The sequence below is a fragment of the Tursiops truncatus genome, chromosome 9 (assembly GCF_011762595.2).
Source record: "Tursiops truncatus isolate mTurTru1 chromosome 9, mTurTru1.mat.Y, whole genome shotgun sequence".
NCBI lineage: Eukaryota > Metazoa > Chordata > Mammalia > Artiodactyla > Delphinidae > Tursiops > Tursiops truncatus.
This window is the reverse complement of record NC_047042.1, coordinates 3,106,075-3,125,646: the sequence shown is the minus strand read 5'-3', so window position 1 is coordinate 3,125,646 and position 19,572 is coordinate 3,106,075. Positions and strand designations below refer to the sequence as shown.

Sequence of the window (19,572 nt, the reverse complement as noted above, 5' to 3'; positions counted from 1 at the left end):
CCTTGTAGGCTGAAACTGATATAATTTCACTGTTGCCAACATCAATATCAATGAGCATTTTTAAGAACCTACAAATATGAAGAGCAGTGTGCTAAATATTGAGCGTACAGACAGCCTTCGTACAGCACCTGCTGCCTTCTGGAGATATTAACTAATAGTGGAAGAAATGAGGTTCTTGTTTGCCTCATAAAGAGATTAATCACAGTGCGGGTGGGACCTCTGCGTCCAGGATCTTAGGCTGGCGACAGGCAGCTTTCCCAGCCTGGGGTCTGTACATTCGCGGACACACACGAAGCTCTGAAGCGGGTCTGATGCTGAAAACTCAGCCTGTATGGACTGGTGCCGAATCAAATCTTAGAGACAGAGTTTTGGGTGAAGTAGGAAAGAATAGATCTATTGCTTTGCCAGGCACAGGGGGACACAGCAGGCTGGTACCCCTCAGAACTGTGTGTCCCAACCCGAGGGGATCTGGTGAGGAGTTTTATAGTGACGGTTCAAGGGCGGGGGTTGCTGATCAAGATCAGGGTGTGTGCGGGGCCTGCATTCCTTAAACTGGCCTCAGGCCGGCTCTATCCTAATGGGCTTCTCTGGTTACTTTAATCTGCTCTCAGGTGGTCTCTTGATGAGATCTTCTCTGGAATGAAGAATGCTAATATCTTCCATTTTGGGGGGGTTTTAGTTCTATATAGAGCTTAAAGATATTGTTCTGTGTATCCCTTGAGGGGGACCCAGGACCCTGCCCCAAGGCTACACTGTTGTTTCTTGACTGCTCCTCCCTTGTCTCTGCATCCCCTCCCTTCCCTGATTAGCAACTGTTTGAACCTGCCCTTTGGAACTCAGGGAAGGGCATGGAGGCTGGAGTCTGTCCCCTAAAAACAAGGCTTCCGTGCCCAGGAGCCCCACAGGGTCCTGCTTGGTTTCAGGTCCACAAATCCATCTGCACCCCAGGCAGTCACTTTTGGTGTGAAATTTTCCACGTGCACTTCTGAAAATCTGCAAATGTTATTCTGTGAAATAAAAACAGATTCGTGAAGTTATGAACATATATATTAACTGTATATTTTTCTATCAGTTGCTTTTATCAAATGATACAAAATCACAGCTAAAACCATATGCCATTTCCGTGTCAAGACAGGAGCCTCTGTTCTAAAGAGATGTGATCGTTAACATAAACCAGCTCTCAGAGACTCAGATTTGATTGGTTCGTGGTGGCAGGTAAACACTTTTTAAGCTTCCCAGGTGCTTCTGCATGCAGGTAGAGACCCCTGGGCTCAGCCGTGTGTGTCTGGAGGCCAGAAGCACCTGGAGCTTTCTCAGGAGACATGGTTTCGAGCTGTGTCTTCAAGGGATCAAAACCTCCAAGGCAGATGGTGAGGCAAAGGCAAGGGGGGACTTCCGTGCTTCCAGGACCAGGGACCAGTGTCCTGTTACCAGCCAAGTGGGGGAGATCTAAGAGGGGCCGGGACTGAGGGTCCGTGGAGAGCCCTGATTTTCAGGCACCGCTGTGGTTTGGATGTTGTGACAGCTGCACAGGGGACAGGTGTGTGATGGCCCGGAGTCTACGGGTCCAGATGGCCACACACAGCTGGGTTTTGCTGTGAAGGTGTTCAGAGCCCAATCAGATCTTTGATTTTTAATTTTTTCAAAAGAAGCCAGAAATTCATTGTGTTCTTGTGAAACATTCTAGTTTTTTCAGTGTTGGCCAACTGACACATGCACACATGTGCACTCACACATGGGCACATGACACAGCACTGGACCCACAGAAGCCTTCCTGGGCATCCGTGCAGCCCGCAGGGAGCATCGTGGTTTCTGTGTGGCCGCAGGGAGCGTCTTGGTCTCTGTGTGGCCGGGGATGTATGTACAGAGCAAAGCGTGAGAAGATGAAGGGCATCCATGGTGGCACTCAGTGCGTGTTTGTGGAATGAGGGGGTCACAGTAGGATTGGGTGGCAGGAGGCTGGGGTGTAGGAAGAGACTGCATTTGTGCAGACGTTAGTGATGAGGGCTTGGGGGTGCAGCAGTAGACATGGGGAGGAGGTGGGGATGGAAACAGTGTTCCAAAGCTGACTCTGGGTGGTGGGGACAGCATTTATTTGGAAAAATCTGGGGCAGTAGACATTTCTTCTGCCTCTTTTGCCCCCATCGCAGTGCTGGCTGAATGAACAAATGCCTCCTTTTCTATTCAGCGTGTTCTGAAGGAGTTCAAGCCTTCAAGCCAGCTTTTTTTCTTTTTTTATTGGGATATAGTTGATTTACAATCTTGTGTTAGTTTCAGGTGTACAGCAAAGTGATTCAGTTATATATATACATATATCTATTCTTTTTCAGATTCTTTTCTCATTTAGGTTATTGCAGAGTACTGAGTATAGTTCCCTGTGCTCTACAGTAAATCCTTGTTGTTTATCTTTTTATATATATTAGTGTGCATATGTTAATCCCAACCTCCTAATTTACGCCTCCCCCTCACCTTTCCCCTTTGGTAACCACAAGACTGTTCTCTGTCTGTCAGTCTGTTTCTGTTTCTTAGATAAGTTCATTTGCATCATATTTTAGATTCCACATAGAAGTGATATCATATGATATTTGTCTCTGTCTGACTTACTTCACTTAGTATGATAATTTCTAGGTTCATCCATGTTGCTGCAAATGGCCTTATTTCATTCTTTTTTATGGCTGAGTAATATTCCATTGTAAAGCCAGCTTTATTAGTACCCAGAAATAAAATGTAGTTTACTTGGAAAGTATATTTATTTCCTAAAAATGATTTTTTCCTGAAAGTGCTTCTGGGAGGTAATGCTAATGGCAGGTGGACTGCTCAGAGACTGGACTTCTAGCCGAGACCTATGGTTGATTAATGAAGGAACACATAACCAGTCTCTCTGCCTTGACTTTTCCATCTGTATAATGGGCCGATATCTGGTCTTCCTAATAGAGGTTGAAGGATGCACTGGTTAAAACTTCAGGCTCTGGAAACAAATTGTCTGTAATCTGAGAAAGGTGTGCCCACACTCCTTATCTATAAAACGGGAATGGCAGTCCCTCCTCACAGTGTTATTGTGAGGAATAAATGAATTAATACTACACAGTCCTTAGACCAGTGCAATATATGTTTCCTACTTCATCTTTATTTCTATAAGTTTAAAGGAAAAAATATATAATGAATAAGAATAAAGCATAAAAATTATAAAAAATATGATGTAGGTATAAGGTTTTTAATAAGAAAAAAAGAGAATTAATTTATGTCTACTTATCAGGGTAGAGGATGAAACCCAGGTGTCATTCCTAAGTCTTGTGTTGGCCAGTGAAGTGAACAGTGATGGTTTGAGGCCTCATCTGAACCCTATTTGCTGTTTTTCCCCACTTTAAATGACCTCTTTCATTTTACAACTAATGCATAGAGAGGTGATATTATAGAAAAAATTAGGAAATGCATAGAAGTGAAAATAGCAAAACAAATGTCATGGTACCCATCACCCAGAGATCATTGTTACTAATTCTTTGCCTTGTCTTTCTAGACTATTTTGTGATCTATTGCTGTAATGCATACTTCTCTTATAAACGGTATTTCTCAAAACAAATAATATTTCAAAGTTTGTTTTCTTAAAATGTCTGTATTGAGCATTTTGGAACATCAACTTATATACATTTAAAATATATTTATTCTTTTACATGTAGCTGTCCAGTTTTTCCAGCACCATTTATTGAAGAGACTGTCTTTTCTCCATTGTATAGTCTTGCCTCCTTTGTTGTAGATTAATTGACCATAGGTGTGTGGGTTTATTTCTGGGCTTTCTATCCTGTTCCATTGGTCTATATTTCTGTTTTTCTGTGCCAGTACCATATTGTTTTTTTTTTTTTTTTAATTTTATTTATTTACTTTTGGCTGCCTTGGGTCTTCCTTGCTGCACGTGGGCTTTCTCTAGTTGAGGCGAGCGAGAGCTACTCTTCCTTGTGGCGCGCGGGCTTCTCATTGTGGTGGCTTCTCTTGCTGCAGAGCACAGGCTCTAGGCGCCCGGGCTTCGGGAGTTGTGGCTCTCAGGCTCTGGAGCACAGGCTCAGTAGTTGTAGTGCACGGGCTTAGTTGCTCTGCGGCATGTGGGATCTTCCCGGACCAGGGCTCAAACCCGTGTCCCCTGCATTGGCAGGCGGATTCTTAACCACTGCGCCACCAGGGAAGCCCCATACTGTTTTGATTACTGAGCTTTGTAGTATAGTCTGAGGTCAGAGAACCTGATTCCTCCAGCTCTGTTTTTCTTTCTCAAGATTGCTTTGGCTATTTGGGGTCTTTTGTGTCTCCATACAAATTTTAAAGTTATTTGTTATAGTTCTGTGAAAAATGCCACTGGTAATTTGATAGGGATTGCATTGAATCTGTAGGTTGCCTTGGGTAGTATAATCATTTTGACAATATTGATTCTTCTTAATAACCTAAATAGGAAAAGAATTTGAAAAAGAATATATATATATATATATATATATATATATATATGTATAACTGAAACACTTTGCTGTATACCTGAAACCAATACAGCACTGTAAATCAACTATAGTCAAATATAAAATAAAAATTGCTTTTAAAAAGTATATTTAACCAGTACTGGTATAACATTGTTTTAGTACCATCATTTATTGAAATTCTCTCTTTCTGACCTGTGGTTAGAGTATCTTACATACGTTTGCCATTATAAATTGCATTGTACTGAGTATCTTTGAACCTCCCGCAATGCATTCCTGTGGGATTGTTTCTTTAGGATAAATTCCTAGAAATGGAATTCTGGTGTCTGATGCTTTGGGCCAGAGTGCCCCAGCACATTGCTCTGCAGGAGAAGTTCAACATTGAGGGCTCACGTGGCCTCTCTGTGACTCCTCGCTCTGGAAGAGGGCAGGCGGGAGCACAGCGAGGTGGGGAGGGGCAAGGCCCTGGGAGCCAGACACACCTGTTCTGCACCCCTGCTCCGGGCTTCGGGGGAGCTAGGATCTTACTGACACTCAGTGTTCTCAACTGCAAAATATTTTCAATGAAGTGAGCTTCCTAAGCGTATTATTAGCATAGGTCCTGATGCTGAGTAAATGCCAGTTCTTGTTATATAATGCCCAGGGCCTCTGTAAAATAAGATTCTTATGTATAAATAAGAAACATATAAATAAATGTGTGCATGTATATACATACACATCACATGCACATGCACATACGTACACATATATGTACTTGTACATAAAACACCGATGTACCTAAATATAAAATAAAACACCTACACAAAGTAAGGTCCGTTGCCTCCCCTGAATAATGTGGAGGAGACAAGAATTTCTAAAAATGTTCGTCAGAGTGGGTGATTTATTGACAGGTGTTTAGAAATCTACAAGGTGAATTGAGAATTCAAAGCACAGTCGGAAATAAGGTGAAAACAGAGGGGGAGCAGGTGTCGTGCTAAAATACCATCACTTGTAGCCCCTGCCACTAAACTGCCACCTCCGTCCACAGCGCCCGTGTCTGCGGGTGTTGGTCTGGTGGATTTTCTGGCTTATTTAGTACCTCCTGATGTAGTCCTGTCGCATCCTCAATACCGTGGACCCATGGGCTCCAGATTCTCAGCTGGTTGTGGATCCAGCGGTTTCAGCTAGAGCAATGCAGACCCCTTAATTAGCTGGGATTTGTAACCCAGTCAATGGTTCAGAAAGGACTGGTCCAAGCAAACTCTGCTGCCCCAGCCCACTCCCAGGAGGGGAACACATTTTAGGCTGTTTCTTTCCAGGAACGCTTACTTTCAAAAATGCGTCCTCCATAGACCATAGACTGGCGGTTGCCGAGGGGGAGGGGGTGGGGGAGGGATGGAGTGGGAGTTTGGGCTTAGCAGATGCAAGCTTTTATATAGAGAACAGATCAACAGCAAGGTCCTACTGCATAGCACAGGGAACGATATTCAATATCTTGTGATAAACCATAATGGAAAGAATATAAAAAAGGAATGTATATATACATATCACTGAGTCACTTCGCTGTACAGCAGAGATTAACACAACATCGTAAATCAACTCTACTTCAATTAAAAAAAATGATGCGTCCTCTACTTTTCTTAGTTGTCCATTTTCTCTATGTTGAAGAGTGCTAATATATTGATTTTTTTAATTGAAGTAGAGTTGATTTACAATGTTTCAGGTGTACAGCAAAGTGATTCAGTTATACACACACATACACGTATATGTGTGTGTGTACATATATATATATATATATATTCTTTTTCAGATTCTTTTCCATTTTAGGTTATTACAAGATACTGAATATAGTTCCCAGTGCTATGCAGTAGGTCCTTGTTGTAATATATTGATTTTTAAAAGTTTGTGCAACTCAGAAGGCCTTAAGCACTTATAAGACTGGACAATTAGGAGGAAAGGTCCTTAGGAGCTGCTGGCCATCGACAAGTGATTTGCTAACTTTGGGTTGGAAGCTGCCACCTCATTCAGTCCTTCTCGTTCTCACCTTTCAAGGAGGAAGATGAAGGCTCGTGCTCCGCCCCCTCCCGGGGGGCCCACCACCCCCAACGTGCACAGAGGACAGAGACCTTCCCGTGATGCGTCCCCCAGCCCCCCGCAGAACCTGCTCAGCAGGAAGGAGACGCTGGACGGCAGGGTGGTGGCCATGACCGTGGTGCTGCCTAGCGGGCTGGAGAAGAAGAGTGTGGTCAACGGGAGGTAAGGGCCTGGGCGCGGCGAGGAGGGCCCTGCCGTCCAGTTTGCAGATCCAGCGAGACCTGAGGAGTGGGCGCATCCTCCCGCGTTGGGCTGGACCAGGGCCTTGGGGTGTAAATCTGGGCCTAGAGACAACCTGCAGTGTCACAGGCGGCCCGGCTGCATGCCAGCTGGGCCACCACGCACACCCTCATCCTTAGGACTGCAGCTCACTCCTGTTAGAGGTGGGCTCAGAAGGAAGGGGGCTCTCAGGCCCATAAGCACCTCCGAGTAGGTGACCACCACCACAGGTGGGGCCGGCATCCTTGGCCCTGAAGTTGCACAGCCCGGGGGCAGCCCCCCGAGTGACCATCCTCGGGCCACTTACGGACTGACTCTCGGAAGTATGAGTACCGTCAGTTATCAATCTTCCGAATGGAAACAATGCAGGTTTAGATTAAGGAATAAAATCCGACCCGTGGAGTTGACACTGATGGGAATCAATTTCCAGACCCTCGATTCCCACCCGCACCCTCATTTGGAGCTGATCTGCCTGTGAAGGTACCTGTGGCCGAGCTCACATGCTGGTTCTTCTTCCCGTCCCTTCCCAGCCGTAAGAGGCAGGACGGAAGCACTGGTAATACTCCACTAAGAGTATGAAGGGTGTTATTACCGATAGAATTTCTAACTTGATGTTTGATACTTATCAAAATAGATCGTAATTATACTGTTTGAGCAATTCCGCACTACTGTTAGTAGCTCAATCCATAATAAAAAGTTTTAACAAAATCACAGAAAACAATTCCACTTACATGTTTAGACATTTTATTGTGCAGAATATGATGGAGTGATCAATTATAAAAGCATTCAAGCATAAAAATAGTTTTGTATAATTCTGAGGCAGGAGTGAATGGGAGTCGTATTTCTAGGAAGCCAAGGAAGGTAAGAAATGATATGAAATATTTAAATCTTAAAAAAAGTTTGCTCGAGTCTTTTAAACATGGATAATGGTGGAAATCACATCACTCTGGGTGTTTTTATTCTCGTGGGTACATTGAAAATAGTGATACAACAGTTTTATGTTAAAATCTTAGTATTCTGATTCTACCTGATATTACATCCTTTGCAACTATTAAATTTTATAAGGAAAATTCCAGGTGACAATTTACTGGCAAAGGGGTACATAAGTTTTAAAAATTATTTTATGGGCTGTGTGTACAAAAAGTTAAGGAATGTTTCTCCAGGCATTGATATGTACCTAGGATACAACATCTTCAACTCTAAAAGGGGTGCCAAGCAGCTTTCCAGAGTGTTCCCAGCAGGGTGCACCAGGGTGTGCTCCTCTGTGGGGCTTCTCCTTGTGGCCACCACCCCACCAGCAGAAGGCTCTGGACCCCAAAGTTAGGACTTACCTTGATCCCTGTGGCCTAGCGCCCACAGAAGGCAGTAGCTCCTGTGGGCAGGGTTCACGCAAGAGACATTCAGGTTTCTAAAGTGTCTGTATTTCTTGTTTTACAGAGGGGTCTTTGTTCTAAATACGCTTTTCCCACTTAACTTTAACTTGAGAAGCAGGCCATATTTGCATAGGTTTACAAACTACTTTAATAGACGAGTGTAATTTTATTAGTGACTGTATTCAGTTGACTCACCATTCTTATATTTTTGGCCCAATTTCTAGTTACATTTATAAATAAACACTTTAGTGAAGTGCGATTAACATATAAAAACTGTCCATATTTCATGTGTACAGCTTGAGTTTGTGGCTAAGTATACACCTGTGAAACCATGGCTTCTTTGTCTAGTTACATACCTTTTAAGAAAATGGACTCATGGGTCGTGTCTTAAATAATACACAGGTCCGAGCTTACAAGTGCATGAGGAGAGATAGAGTGCCCACTTGTAAATTAAAAATATTATTTTGAAAAATGTTTTCAAGCTGAACACATTCTTCCAATTTTAATTTTCTTTTTCTTTCAGAGTAGAAGTTATCACTGTGCCATTTTGCAATGCGGCTGTGAGAATAGGTTCAGCTGTAGAGATTAAGTATTAAAATACTTCTCTCTTTTCTAAGAGGTAAATACTCATCCCTTCCCCAAGGGTTTCCCGCAGCAACCTGTGGGCTCCCTTAGCGGCTTGCAACTTGCTGACGCTGCAGCTTCTTGCTTTGGGAATTGGTTTTATGTGTCCTGCTCTTCAATAATACAAGAGTGGGCCCAAGTCACATTCCTGACCCTTGCTGAAACCAGATCTACTAATCGTTTATCAGTGTGGTTTCTCTCTTCCATTTTATCAGAGAACATGTCCACCTTTCCGCAGGATAAGCAAGTCGTTTATAATTTACAGTCAGTACCTTAACTACCTTTCCAAACATGAAAGATTCTCACAAGGAAAACACATTAGTACTTAGAGTCTGATGATTCCATTCTGCATATGACAGTGATTTTTCTTTCTCTCTTTTTTTAAAGTTTCCTTTGGATTTAGAAACGTAAGTAAAAGTCTCAGTATGTTCTTAGATGAGACATGGGAACGGGTGTTCTGGAACTTTCTTAAGGAAGAAGCTCTGGTGCCCTTTTAGGAAGGGTGCTACCAGCACTGCTCAGAGCCACTGCCAGGAGACCGCTGGTCCCATCACTCTAACTGGGGGACAAGTAAAGAGAAGGGCTTTGAAGAGAAAATGCCCTTTGCCAAAAGGGAGCTTCATAGATGGCGTCAAGCAATCGAGATTTGGGTCCATGTCATTCTGATGTGGTAAATTAACTCACGTCCAGTTGGCATGCGAGCCCGAGGGGCCCAGGACAGGAGAAGGCAAGCATTTCCCTCGCAGGAGAGAGGAAATGTTTAGTCCTGCCTCTGTGGGCTGTCAGACCCCATTTATAATAGCCAAGTTTACAACCGTGCATGGATTTGCAGGTTCCCGGCCTTGTAAAACAACACAGGACTCCCACGGCACAGGTATCGTCCTCCGAATCCCTTCTGGAGAGAGTTCACCTGTTCCGAGATGAAGGGGAGGGGAGGGGTGAGCGAGCCCAACCCTGGTCTGTCCTGCATCACCTGCCCATCAAGGTACTGGCCACGCTCCCTACAGAGAAAGCAAGTGTGTGGTTGGCTTGCAGCTTCAGCAAGGCCCCGTGGCCTGAACCCTGCTCCCTGTGAGCTCGTGGCTCCGGGGCCTGAAGGAAGCTGGTTCTTCTCCAGCACCAGTGTGTGAAGGGGGTGAAGCTGGGAAGGGCAGTTTTGATGCTGGGGATGCTGCCAGAAGAGGACCATTCTCCAAATAATAGGCTTGGTTTAACTTGATTTACATTTTCACTTAAAGGATACTGTTTTTTAAAAGACTTTATTTTTCAGGGCAGTTTTAAGTTCACAGCAAAATTGAGAGGAAAGCAGCAATATTTCCCATATACCCCCTGCCCCTCTATACACCCAACCTGCCCCGTTATCCACCTCCCCCGCCAGAGTGGTACCTCTGTTCTAATCGATGAACCTACACTGACATGTCATCATCACCCAAAGCCCATGGCTTACGTCAGGGTTCAGTCACGGTGTTTTACATTCTCTGGGTCTGGACAGATGTATCATGGCACGTATCCACCATTCTAGTATCACGCAGAGTATTTTCACTGCCTTAAAAATCCCTTAATTTTCATCAACAGCCTCCAGTTACTAAGTTTCTTTATAAGCATCTTTCCTGTGAGGAAGTAGCCTGGTTAAGGGGCAGACCATCGATTATCAACTCCTTGCCTATCCTGTGAAAAGGTGCTGTTACGGTTTTGGATGTGGTGCTAAACCCATCCTCCCGAGAGGCAGTCTCCTTTTGTGGGATCCCGAGAGACTAAAAAAATGAAAATGATCATTTCTTCATTGAGCAAAATACATATTGAACACTTAGCTTTCATGAGACCCTGGGAGGAGGACGTCCCAGCAACTAGAAGGAAATAAATAGCATTCGCAAAAGGACCAGTTTGTGCAAGAAGGCGGAAGTGTACTGCTGCTGGAACCCGGATTGGGAAGGGGAGATGCGCGGCCTGGACACGAGGGCTGGCCGGGTCCCAGCGTGTATCCTGGAAGCCATCCTAGGCTCCACTTGCCGCTGACAAGACTGCACGTGCCTCTGGGGATGCAAGGTTCCTCCCCAGCGCTAGGCAAGTCAGGAGAAAGCTGGTGCATCTGAGCGTTCATTTAACTCACACACAGTGAACAATAGTTCTACATTAAAGGTAGCATGCAAATGTTACGTGCATTTTAAAAATAAGCACTGACAGGGAACTTTAAAGCTATCCAGGCTGTGTTCCAGGTCCCCCAGGGGGCTGGTTGACTTACCTGCCAAGTGAGAAGCACACAGAAAAACCTGCTCCCGTATGACCTGGATACAGGAGGCTCTAGATTCTCAAGTCAGATGTCAAGATAGAGGTCAAAGATGCTGAGGTTGGAGTTAAGGAAAACACAAGTTTCCGTGGCCAGAACCTAACCAGAAGGCACCGCCTTTTGAGATGGCCCGTCCACACCTGTCCAGACAGCCGCTCACGACATCCCATGCAGCGAGGATAACTGTCAAGCTCCATCCTCTGAAATCCCTCTCTCCAGGTCAGGGTGTTCCAACTAGCAGTGTGTTTTCAACAGTTTTACAAGTCAAACGCCTTTGGAGAAGGCATGTCCCTCCAATCGGCATAACTCCCTCTCTCCCTGGTCACATACTCAGACCCCCTGCAGGCTGGGGCAGCTGCCTGGCCCCGGTGACATTTCGGTTTTGTGAGGATGTGACCAACTCTCTGATTTGGTGCCGTCGTCCCGATGACCGGGCTTCTGACGTGTGCCTGAGACGCAGGCCCCCCTGGTCATTTTGCTGCGGCCTGTTCCCCCGTGCCTCGTTGATGGGCTCAGGACCTAAGCGGCCATAAGACTGGATTTTTGCCCGTGACCCTGGCCTCAAACCCAGAGCCCAGCCTCTGGGCAACAGACCCACTCTGGGCAGGCCCTGCTAGCATCTTGCCATGTCCCGCTTCTGTGTTACCAGGTGAAGCTGCCACACTGGACTTGCTCTGACTCTGTAACACCAGAGTCTGCCTTACCCAGGGCTCGGGCCACCTGCTGGCCTCGATCCCGCACGAGAAACTAGGCCCATTCAACCAGTCTATGATTTGACAGTGCACGCAGATTGTTTTAACGTTGTATCTGGAAGTAGCGACCTTAACATGATTTGTACACTTGACACCGTGGCACCTTTTAATCCAGTCATTGCTAGGTACTGAATGCTCATTTCATGAGTACCGAGGGTGCAGTCGTTTTTCAGTGTGGCCCCAGACCAAGAGCCGCCGCATCGCCTGGGAACCTGTGAGAAATGCAAATTTCCTGCCCAGACCTAGCGAATCAGAAACCCCGGGGTGGGACCAGCGATCTGGGCTTGAACACGCTTGAACTTCCGGAACACGTGTTAGACTCTGAGAACCCCTGCTGCCGTGCGTGCCGTGGCCCTGCCAGACGTCAGCGTATCCGGGTGAGCTCGGGATCCCCGAGAGTGAGCCCAGGGTCTCGCCGGCACGATGGCAGCAAGCGGGAGTTGTAGGTGAGTGTAAGCACCTCAGTGAGCCCCAGCAGCCTGGCCAAGGCAAGCTTTGTGATTTAGATGGAAGCGCCCTCCCTTGGAGAAGGAAGAGGTCCATCCGTCAGCCCTGCCGGACGGAAATGGGCCTTGGCCTCTCTGACTCCCATGTGGTCCCCAGACAGCCTGGTCCCCACGTGCCCTCTGCATTTGGGGAGCGCAGGATTGGCATGGGCTGTTCCTCGACCTGTCCAGCGCTCTGCCAGGATTTCAAAAAGAACCACACCTGAAAGAAGACCAGGTTCTTCTTATTGAAACCACCGACTCACGCAAACCATTTTTTGGAAATCTCCACATATTTGTAAAGTAATATTTTTTAAAGAGAGAGCTAGAAAAATTCTACTCACTTTCTAAATTTAAAAATAAATTTAATAACTAAAAATAACTTAATAGAGGAGGGAAATCCCTTTTTCTGCTGTAAGAATAGTGTTTTGTTTAGATTTGAACCCAAGTTATCTTTCTCTTTAAGTTTGAAGTATCATTATAACGTAATCGATAAATATCCAAAGTGAAGGATAAAATTTGAAATTATTCCCATCTGTTTTCTTTGTGCTCTTGATGTCAAGTACTGCAGAAGTAATACCGAAGTTGCTCGGGATGGGCAGAAATTACCTGTAGATATGTTCAGTATTGAATTTTTGAATGTGTAAGGCTCAAGGAAGGCTGCATTCTGCATGTTCTTTTAATCACCCTTAAAAATGTGAAATCTTTCGGATAGACCGAATGAGAATTAGAGCTATATTTTATTTTCTTTGAATCCCCACAGCTGGGCACACAGTAGGACCTAATGTCTAAGTGAATGGGTGAATGAGTGAGCAAAAGAAGCTTAGATACTGTATAAAAGACTTTTTTGCGCCTAAAAAACAAACAAATGCCGAAAAATAAGTTTCATCCTTACATTGGGAGCACTTAAGATTCATTTGGGGAACAGAGATTAAAAAGTTGGAACAAGGGCTTCCCTGGTGGCGCAGTGGTTGAGAGTCCACCTGCCGATGCAGGGGACACGGGTTTGTGCCCTGGTTCGGGAAGATCCCACATGTCGCGGAGCGGCTGGTCCCGTGAGCCATGGCCGCTGAGCCTGCGCGTCCGGAGGCTGTGCTCCGCAATGGGAGAGGCCACAGCAGTGAGAGGCCCGCGTACTGCAGAAAAAAAAAAAAAAAAGTTGGAACGGAAAGGATATTTGAGGAGCAATGGAGAGAAACCCCAAAGATCAGTGTCATTGCCCACCCACCACCCCTGTTACTGTGGTTTGGGGTAACCAGTCCTCTTTGTTACTACCTTTTACTCTTCCCTTGAACTTGGGATTACAGAGAGGGAGGCAGAGACCCTGATAATGGTGTCTGTCTTTGTCTTAGTTCAGGCGGTCTTAAAAATGCCACAGACGGGGCAGCCTGAACACAGACATTTACTTCCCACAATCTGGAGGCTGGAAGCCCAAGGTCAAGGTGACGGCAGGTGATTTCATGCTGAGACCTCTTCCTGGTCCTAGGCGGCCACTGTCCTGCTCTGTGCTCATACGACCTCCTCTTGGTGGGGTTACAGGGAGAGTGAGCTCTCTGTGTCCCTTCTTCTGAGGACACAAATCCCATCAGATTAGCGCCCACCCTTATGACCTCATTTAACCCTAACTGCGTCCTTAGAGGCCCCATGTCCAGACACGGTCACACTGGGAGTTGGGGGATCAGTGTGAATGTGGGGGGAGATGATTTTGTTCATAGCATCATTCATACAGGGGGACCACTGAGACCAGAGGGCGTGCTTGGGGTCCTTAGCGATGATGGTGTAGTCAGTTTCTTTAATCCACCTGAGTCTTTCTCGACACTCTGAGAGTGTCTGATTGCCTAGTGTTCTTCTTTGTAAGAAACTCTATGGGGCAATCCCCTGAGGGTGCTGCTTTAAAGGAGTATATCTTGCTACCTGCTGAGAGCCGGATGGAGTCCAGCCACATCCCGGCAGAGATGCTCTGCCCTGAGCCAGGGAAAACGTCTCATCACACACAACCACAAGTAGCAAAGACAGGATCCAATTCACTCGTTTATTCAGCAGACACTTCTCACTCACCATGTGCCTGGCGCTGTGCTCAGTGACTTAGGGGTGACTTAAGACTCGCTGGTGGATGGACAATCCTTTCGCCCTCACCGAGGAGGAAACCGGGGCAGAGAGGCAGGTCTGAGCAGTGGTGAGGGTGGCCCTAGGATGCCTCTGGAGTCCCTTCATTAAACCAGCTTCGGAGGGAAAGATGCCCGACCCCTCATCAAAGGGCCAGCGGATCAGAGGCGGTGCTGGTACTCCTGTGGGCAGGTGGGAGTCACCTGGGGAGTCCGGCTCAGGAGGTAATGAGAGTGTGCAGGGATAACCAGGCAGCCACCTTCAGTCTCTGGAAAGTCCTCTCCTGTGTGGCCCCGGGACCTGCTGAGGCCCTGTGGAGGGCACGCAGGGACGCCTGGCTAGAAGTTCTCATCCTCTGCAGGCTGAGGTCCGGTGAATCCAAACCCCCGGGGACCAGACAGCAGCTCGGTTCCTCCGTGACTGCCATCGGGTGCTGCCACGGTGCTGTGGTTTCCTCTTCCTTCTGGGTGACTTTTTCCAGTAGCATCAAAGACAGAACTGGCTGGCTGTTTTGGAGTTTGGTGACTTAAAATGCCAGCCAATAGCCACTTCCATGGTGCGATGGAAGTGGCAGAGAAGCCGGCCCCGTTTTCTGAGGACACCGTCCAGAAACGCTTGTGCTGGAAAGTAGTTCCTCAGATCATGCTTTAAATGGGCCTGGGGAGGAATCACTCGAGTGGGAGGCCCTGCAGGAAACGCGAGATGAGCTCATGCTTCTGGACCCAGGTCCTCACATCAGGCCTTGTGCTGTGTATCCAGCTTCTTAGATGCGGCCCAGGTCAGTCTGCATTAGGCTGTCTGTCACTCTCTGTAGACACAGAGAGAGGCCTGCAGAACAGACAGCTCTCAAAGCCTGAGTTCTCCTCATCTCCTAAACCTCCTTGCTCTCCTGCAGAAACCCTCTGTCCTGGCTTGGGTTCCAGCCCCAGGAAGAGATGCTGTCCCTTTGGCTGAAGCGGTAATGGCCTCTGTGCCCTTTGAACAATTTAAGCACATACCATGACGGGTATGGTGTTGAGTTTTATTATCACGGTCTTACAGTGGTTTGGTTTTTTTTGCGCTTCCCCCTTCCCCAAATGGTCAATTTGAGGAAATAGGCCTCCAGCATCATAGAATTTTCTGCTTGGGAATTCCTTCCCTTCCCTACTCCCCCCAAACATTTTGTTGAGAAACGCTTCCACCCTCCAGTGTTGAAAACATCACTGCAGCTTCATCATTAAAGAGCTTTCGCTGGGCAGAGCCGAGTCCTACGTTAGGGTCACAGAAGAGTGAGGGCAGCAGGGTGGGTGCCGATCGGCCAGTTGCGGAGGAGATCCACTCGATACATAGGGTAGATTCTTAATCCGGACGGGAACCAAGTACAATTCTTTATCCGGACGGGAACCAAGTACTACATCACTCCTCGGCGAGTCCACGCGAGAATAAGTCCCAGCTTCTGTTAACGGCAAGGAGAGTTTATTCTCTGTGATGCAGGAAAACCCCTCCAGCCCGAGCTGGCCTGCTCCCTTGCAGGAGGTCAAATTTGATGTTTCAAACATGTTACCAAGGGCTTCCCTGGTGGCGCAGTGGTTGAGAGTCTGCCTGCCAATGCAGGGGACATAGGTTCGTGCCCCGGTCCGGGAAGATCCCACATGCTGTGGAGCAGCTGGGCCCGTGAGCCATGGCCGCTCAGCCTGCGCGTCCGGAGCCTGTGCTCCGCAACGGGAGAGGCCACAACAGTGAGAGGCCCACATACCGCAAAAAAGAAAAACAAAAAACCCCAAAAAAACATGTTACCAATTATTGAATTAGAAGAACAGAAGGTTACATCACTAGCTTTGGTGTCCTTTGTGGTTTACATTCTAGGATTAATTCAAATCTTTGTTGGAGAATTTATCCTTTTTGGTTTACTTGGTGGCAGTAGACTGTGGGTGGAGATAAGAGAGGGGAAGTGACAGTCAACATCGTCTGGGACCAGGGTCCCAACCCCAGCTCCACCCCCTCATGGGAACTGGGGGATAACGGTCCCCACCCCCCAGGCTTGGTGAGGGTAAGTGGGAACAGTGTGACCTGCACAGAATGGCTCTGGGCCATGGAGGAAACATAGTACGTGGTAACAAGTAACAGGTCGTTATTTTAGCATCGTTAGAAGTCTGTTTTCTGTGCTGAGGCTTTTCCATGGAGTTTCGTGTCTTGGAGTCTTTGGTGATGTTGCTTGCCTGTTCTGACGCATTATGCTTGTCGTTGAGAGAAAGATGATTTTTATCCCGGAGCCGAGGGAATCAGAGCTGACAGCGTCATTAGCCTGCACGCCCACCAGCGTGGCCCACGTGAGGGTTAGCGCTGCCCTGTCCCCACCGCATGTCCTTTCAGAGTCCCCAGGAGCCAGGGGGGTGATGAGCCTCCTAAACGTCCCAGGTGATTCCAGGGTCCCCTGGTTAAGACATAGGCTGTTACCTAATTACTTCCTGGATATCGGGTGGGAGGAAGTATTGTCATGGAGATGGCTGGGAAATGTTCTGTATCCACTAGAATATTATTGATATTTTTAACAAGTGAATGGGAAATAGGGTACTTTGCAGCTTTGCCTGTGGTTTCACAGTTCAGTGTCAGGGCCCCCGCAGCTCACAGCCCTCAAGGTGAGTGATGACCGAATGGTGGGCAGAAGCTGGCACCTGTGCCTTTACAGGTGCACCATGAGTCCCAGGTCTACACACCCCTGAGCGCCAGACACCTGGAAAGCATCACTATGACCTGGAATTATTGCCGTGCCAGTTCCTGATTAAGAAATAGATCACAGGAGAGGACCTACGCTTTCGTGAGGTGTTTATGCCGCACTGCTCAGGAAATGTGTAGGAAAAGAGAGGTCAGCTTGAAATATACAAACATTCCACCAGGTGAATATAAATGATGGAAATGAGATTATTTCATTCTTTGGGACAAGCTGAGTTGTTATTTGGCTCCCTTGGTAAATAATGATCTGTGATGGGAGACATTATAAAAATTATTAAAAATTTTAAAATTTAGAAATTATAAAAATTCAAATAAGGTAATTTTCTTCATTTTTGGTCTTTAAAAAGCATACTTTTTAGCTAAAAAGAAAGCTGTTGTCTTCAACTTAAAATTTCAGTGTTTAAGATACACTATATTTGTGAATAACTGAAAATTTAATGCCTTATGCCCATATGTTAATATCATTTGTGCTGACCTTATAGGATTCAGGTCAACATATCCATGGGTTTAACTAGAAATGTAACTATTTTCCCAGCTATTCTGATTCTGATGGTGCTTTCAGTAGTGTTGTTTATTAGTATTGAAAGTGTTAAGATATCACTGTGCAGTCATGCTTGAGGAATTAACGAGAAGCTGTTTTCTTTCTTCGTACTGACGGCCAATTTGCTTATTCACCCACTGGTTCATTTGTCTTAACCCACTCAGCTAGCAGAAGGGAGAATGCAAACATTCCCCATGACCGTGATTTGTTTCTCTTTCAGCCACGCGATGATGGACCTACTGGTTGAACTTTGCCTTCAGAACCACCTGAACCCGTCCAACCATGCCTTGGAGATCCGGTCTTCAGAAACTCAACAGCCTTTGAATTTTAAGCCAAATACTTTGGTTGGGACCCTGAATGCGCATACCGTATTTCTGAAAGAAAAAGTTCCTGAAGCGAAGGTTAAGGCTGGCCCCGCTAAGGTGCCTGAGGTCAGTAGCACGAGGGACCCTTTGTCGTATAAGGCCGTATGCAGTTCCCTGTGACCCAGGGTGCTGGAGCTGCTGAGGAGAGGCCGGCGGAGCCCCTGCTGTATAAGTAACGCACGCGGTGGTTGAGGTTTCCACTTGTGTGGTGGGCTAAGTTAGACCCTAAACTGAGTTTACTTTAGGAGACCGAAGTTCACGCATTGAATAACGTTTGTTGTGTAGCATTTCTCCTTTCCATACCAGAGAAGAGGAGCCAGTCTAGAGCAGAACTATCCACCAGAACTTTCTGCAAAGATGGAAATGGTCTATAATTCTGCCCTCGGCAAGGTGACAGCCACTGATGACATGTAGCTGCTGAGCATGCGAAATGCAGCTAGTGTGATCGAAAAACAACTTTTCATTTCTTAATTTTCATTGAAATAACCACAGGTAGCCAATGTCTACCCTCTTGGCCTAGCCCTAAAGGTTCTAGCTGAGTTCTGGAGGCCTTCCTGTCCACGGCAGAGGTTGGAATATGTAGACGATGTAAACAGCTTCCTAGAGAGAGGAAACAGAAAGGGGTTCCCTTTTGAAATACTAATGTCAGAAATACTCATTGCAATTTGGATAATATTTTATGCATAGATTCCAGGCTTTTGAGTATTGATTAAAGGTAACTCCAGCTGCTTATTGTAATTTTTTTTTTTTTTGTGGTACACAGGCCTCTCACTGTTGTGGCCTCTCCCGTTGCGGAGCACAGGCTCCAGACGTGCAGGCTCAGTGGCCATGGCTCACGGGCCCAGCCGCTCTGCGGCATGTGGGATCTTCCCGGAGCGGGGCACGAACCCGTGTCCCCTGCATCGGCAGGCGGACTTTCAACCCCTGCGCCACCAGGGAAGCCCTATTGTACTTTTTAATAAGGCTTTGCTGTAGATCTTTCCTCTCCAGTTGAAAGCAATGCTATTTCATTCTTTTAGCTTATTGTAATACCTACTAAATTTCCCTATTTTTTTTTTTTTCCCGTTGCGGAGCACCGGCTCCGGACGCGCAGGCCCAGCGGCCATGGCTTACGGGCCCAGCCGCTCCGCGGCATGTGGGATCCTCCCGGACTGGGGCACGAACCCGCGTCCCCTGCATCGGCAGGCAGACTCCCAACCACTGCGCCACCAGGGAAGCCCTAAATTTCCCTATTTTTAAACATGGTAATTTGGCCAACAGGTCATGTCCTCTAAGTTTGGGTGGTTAATAACTTTTAATTGGTGGTATCTATACTTTGAGTTTGCCCTAATTCTTCAATTAAAATCACTGTTTAAGGAAATAAACCCTTTTTATATCTATATTCTGTGGCTTTTCTTGCCGTCTTGAACCCCAGCTGCAAATCCCAGGGGCAGGTGAGCCCAAGTGTATATATGACTCCAGTTTAAGAAGCATGGAAAAGATCCATGATTCCATTTTTCCTCCTAAAATTCATCAAACCCTGGCACTCAGACTGGAAAGGAGTGAGATGAATCTCAGTCCGTTTTTTTTTATTCAATA

General features: G+C 46.5%; 1 protein-coding gene across 11 annotated transcripts in view; it reads left to right on the top strand.

Moving 5' to 3' along the window:
• The window catches only part of COBL (cordon-bleu WH2 repeat protein), a 261,169-nt gene that overhangs the window by 81,130 nt on the left and 160,467 nt on the right, over positions 1 to 19,572 (top strand). For all 11 annotated transcript variants that reach the window (XM_019939458.3, XM_033862779.2, XM_019939453.3 and 8 more), the window contains exons 2-3: positions 6,489 to 6,692; positions 17,850 to 18,060. In XM_019939458.3, the coding sequence (XP_019795017.2) occupies positions 6,489 to 6,692; positions 17,850 to 18,060 (415 nt within the window). The remainder of the gene's footprint in view (positions 1 to 6,488; positions 6,693 to 17,849; positions 18,061 to 19,572) is intronic.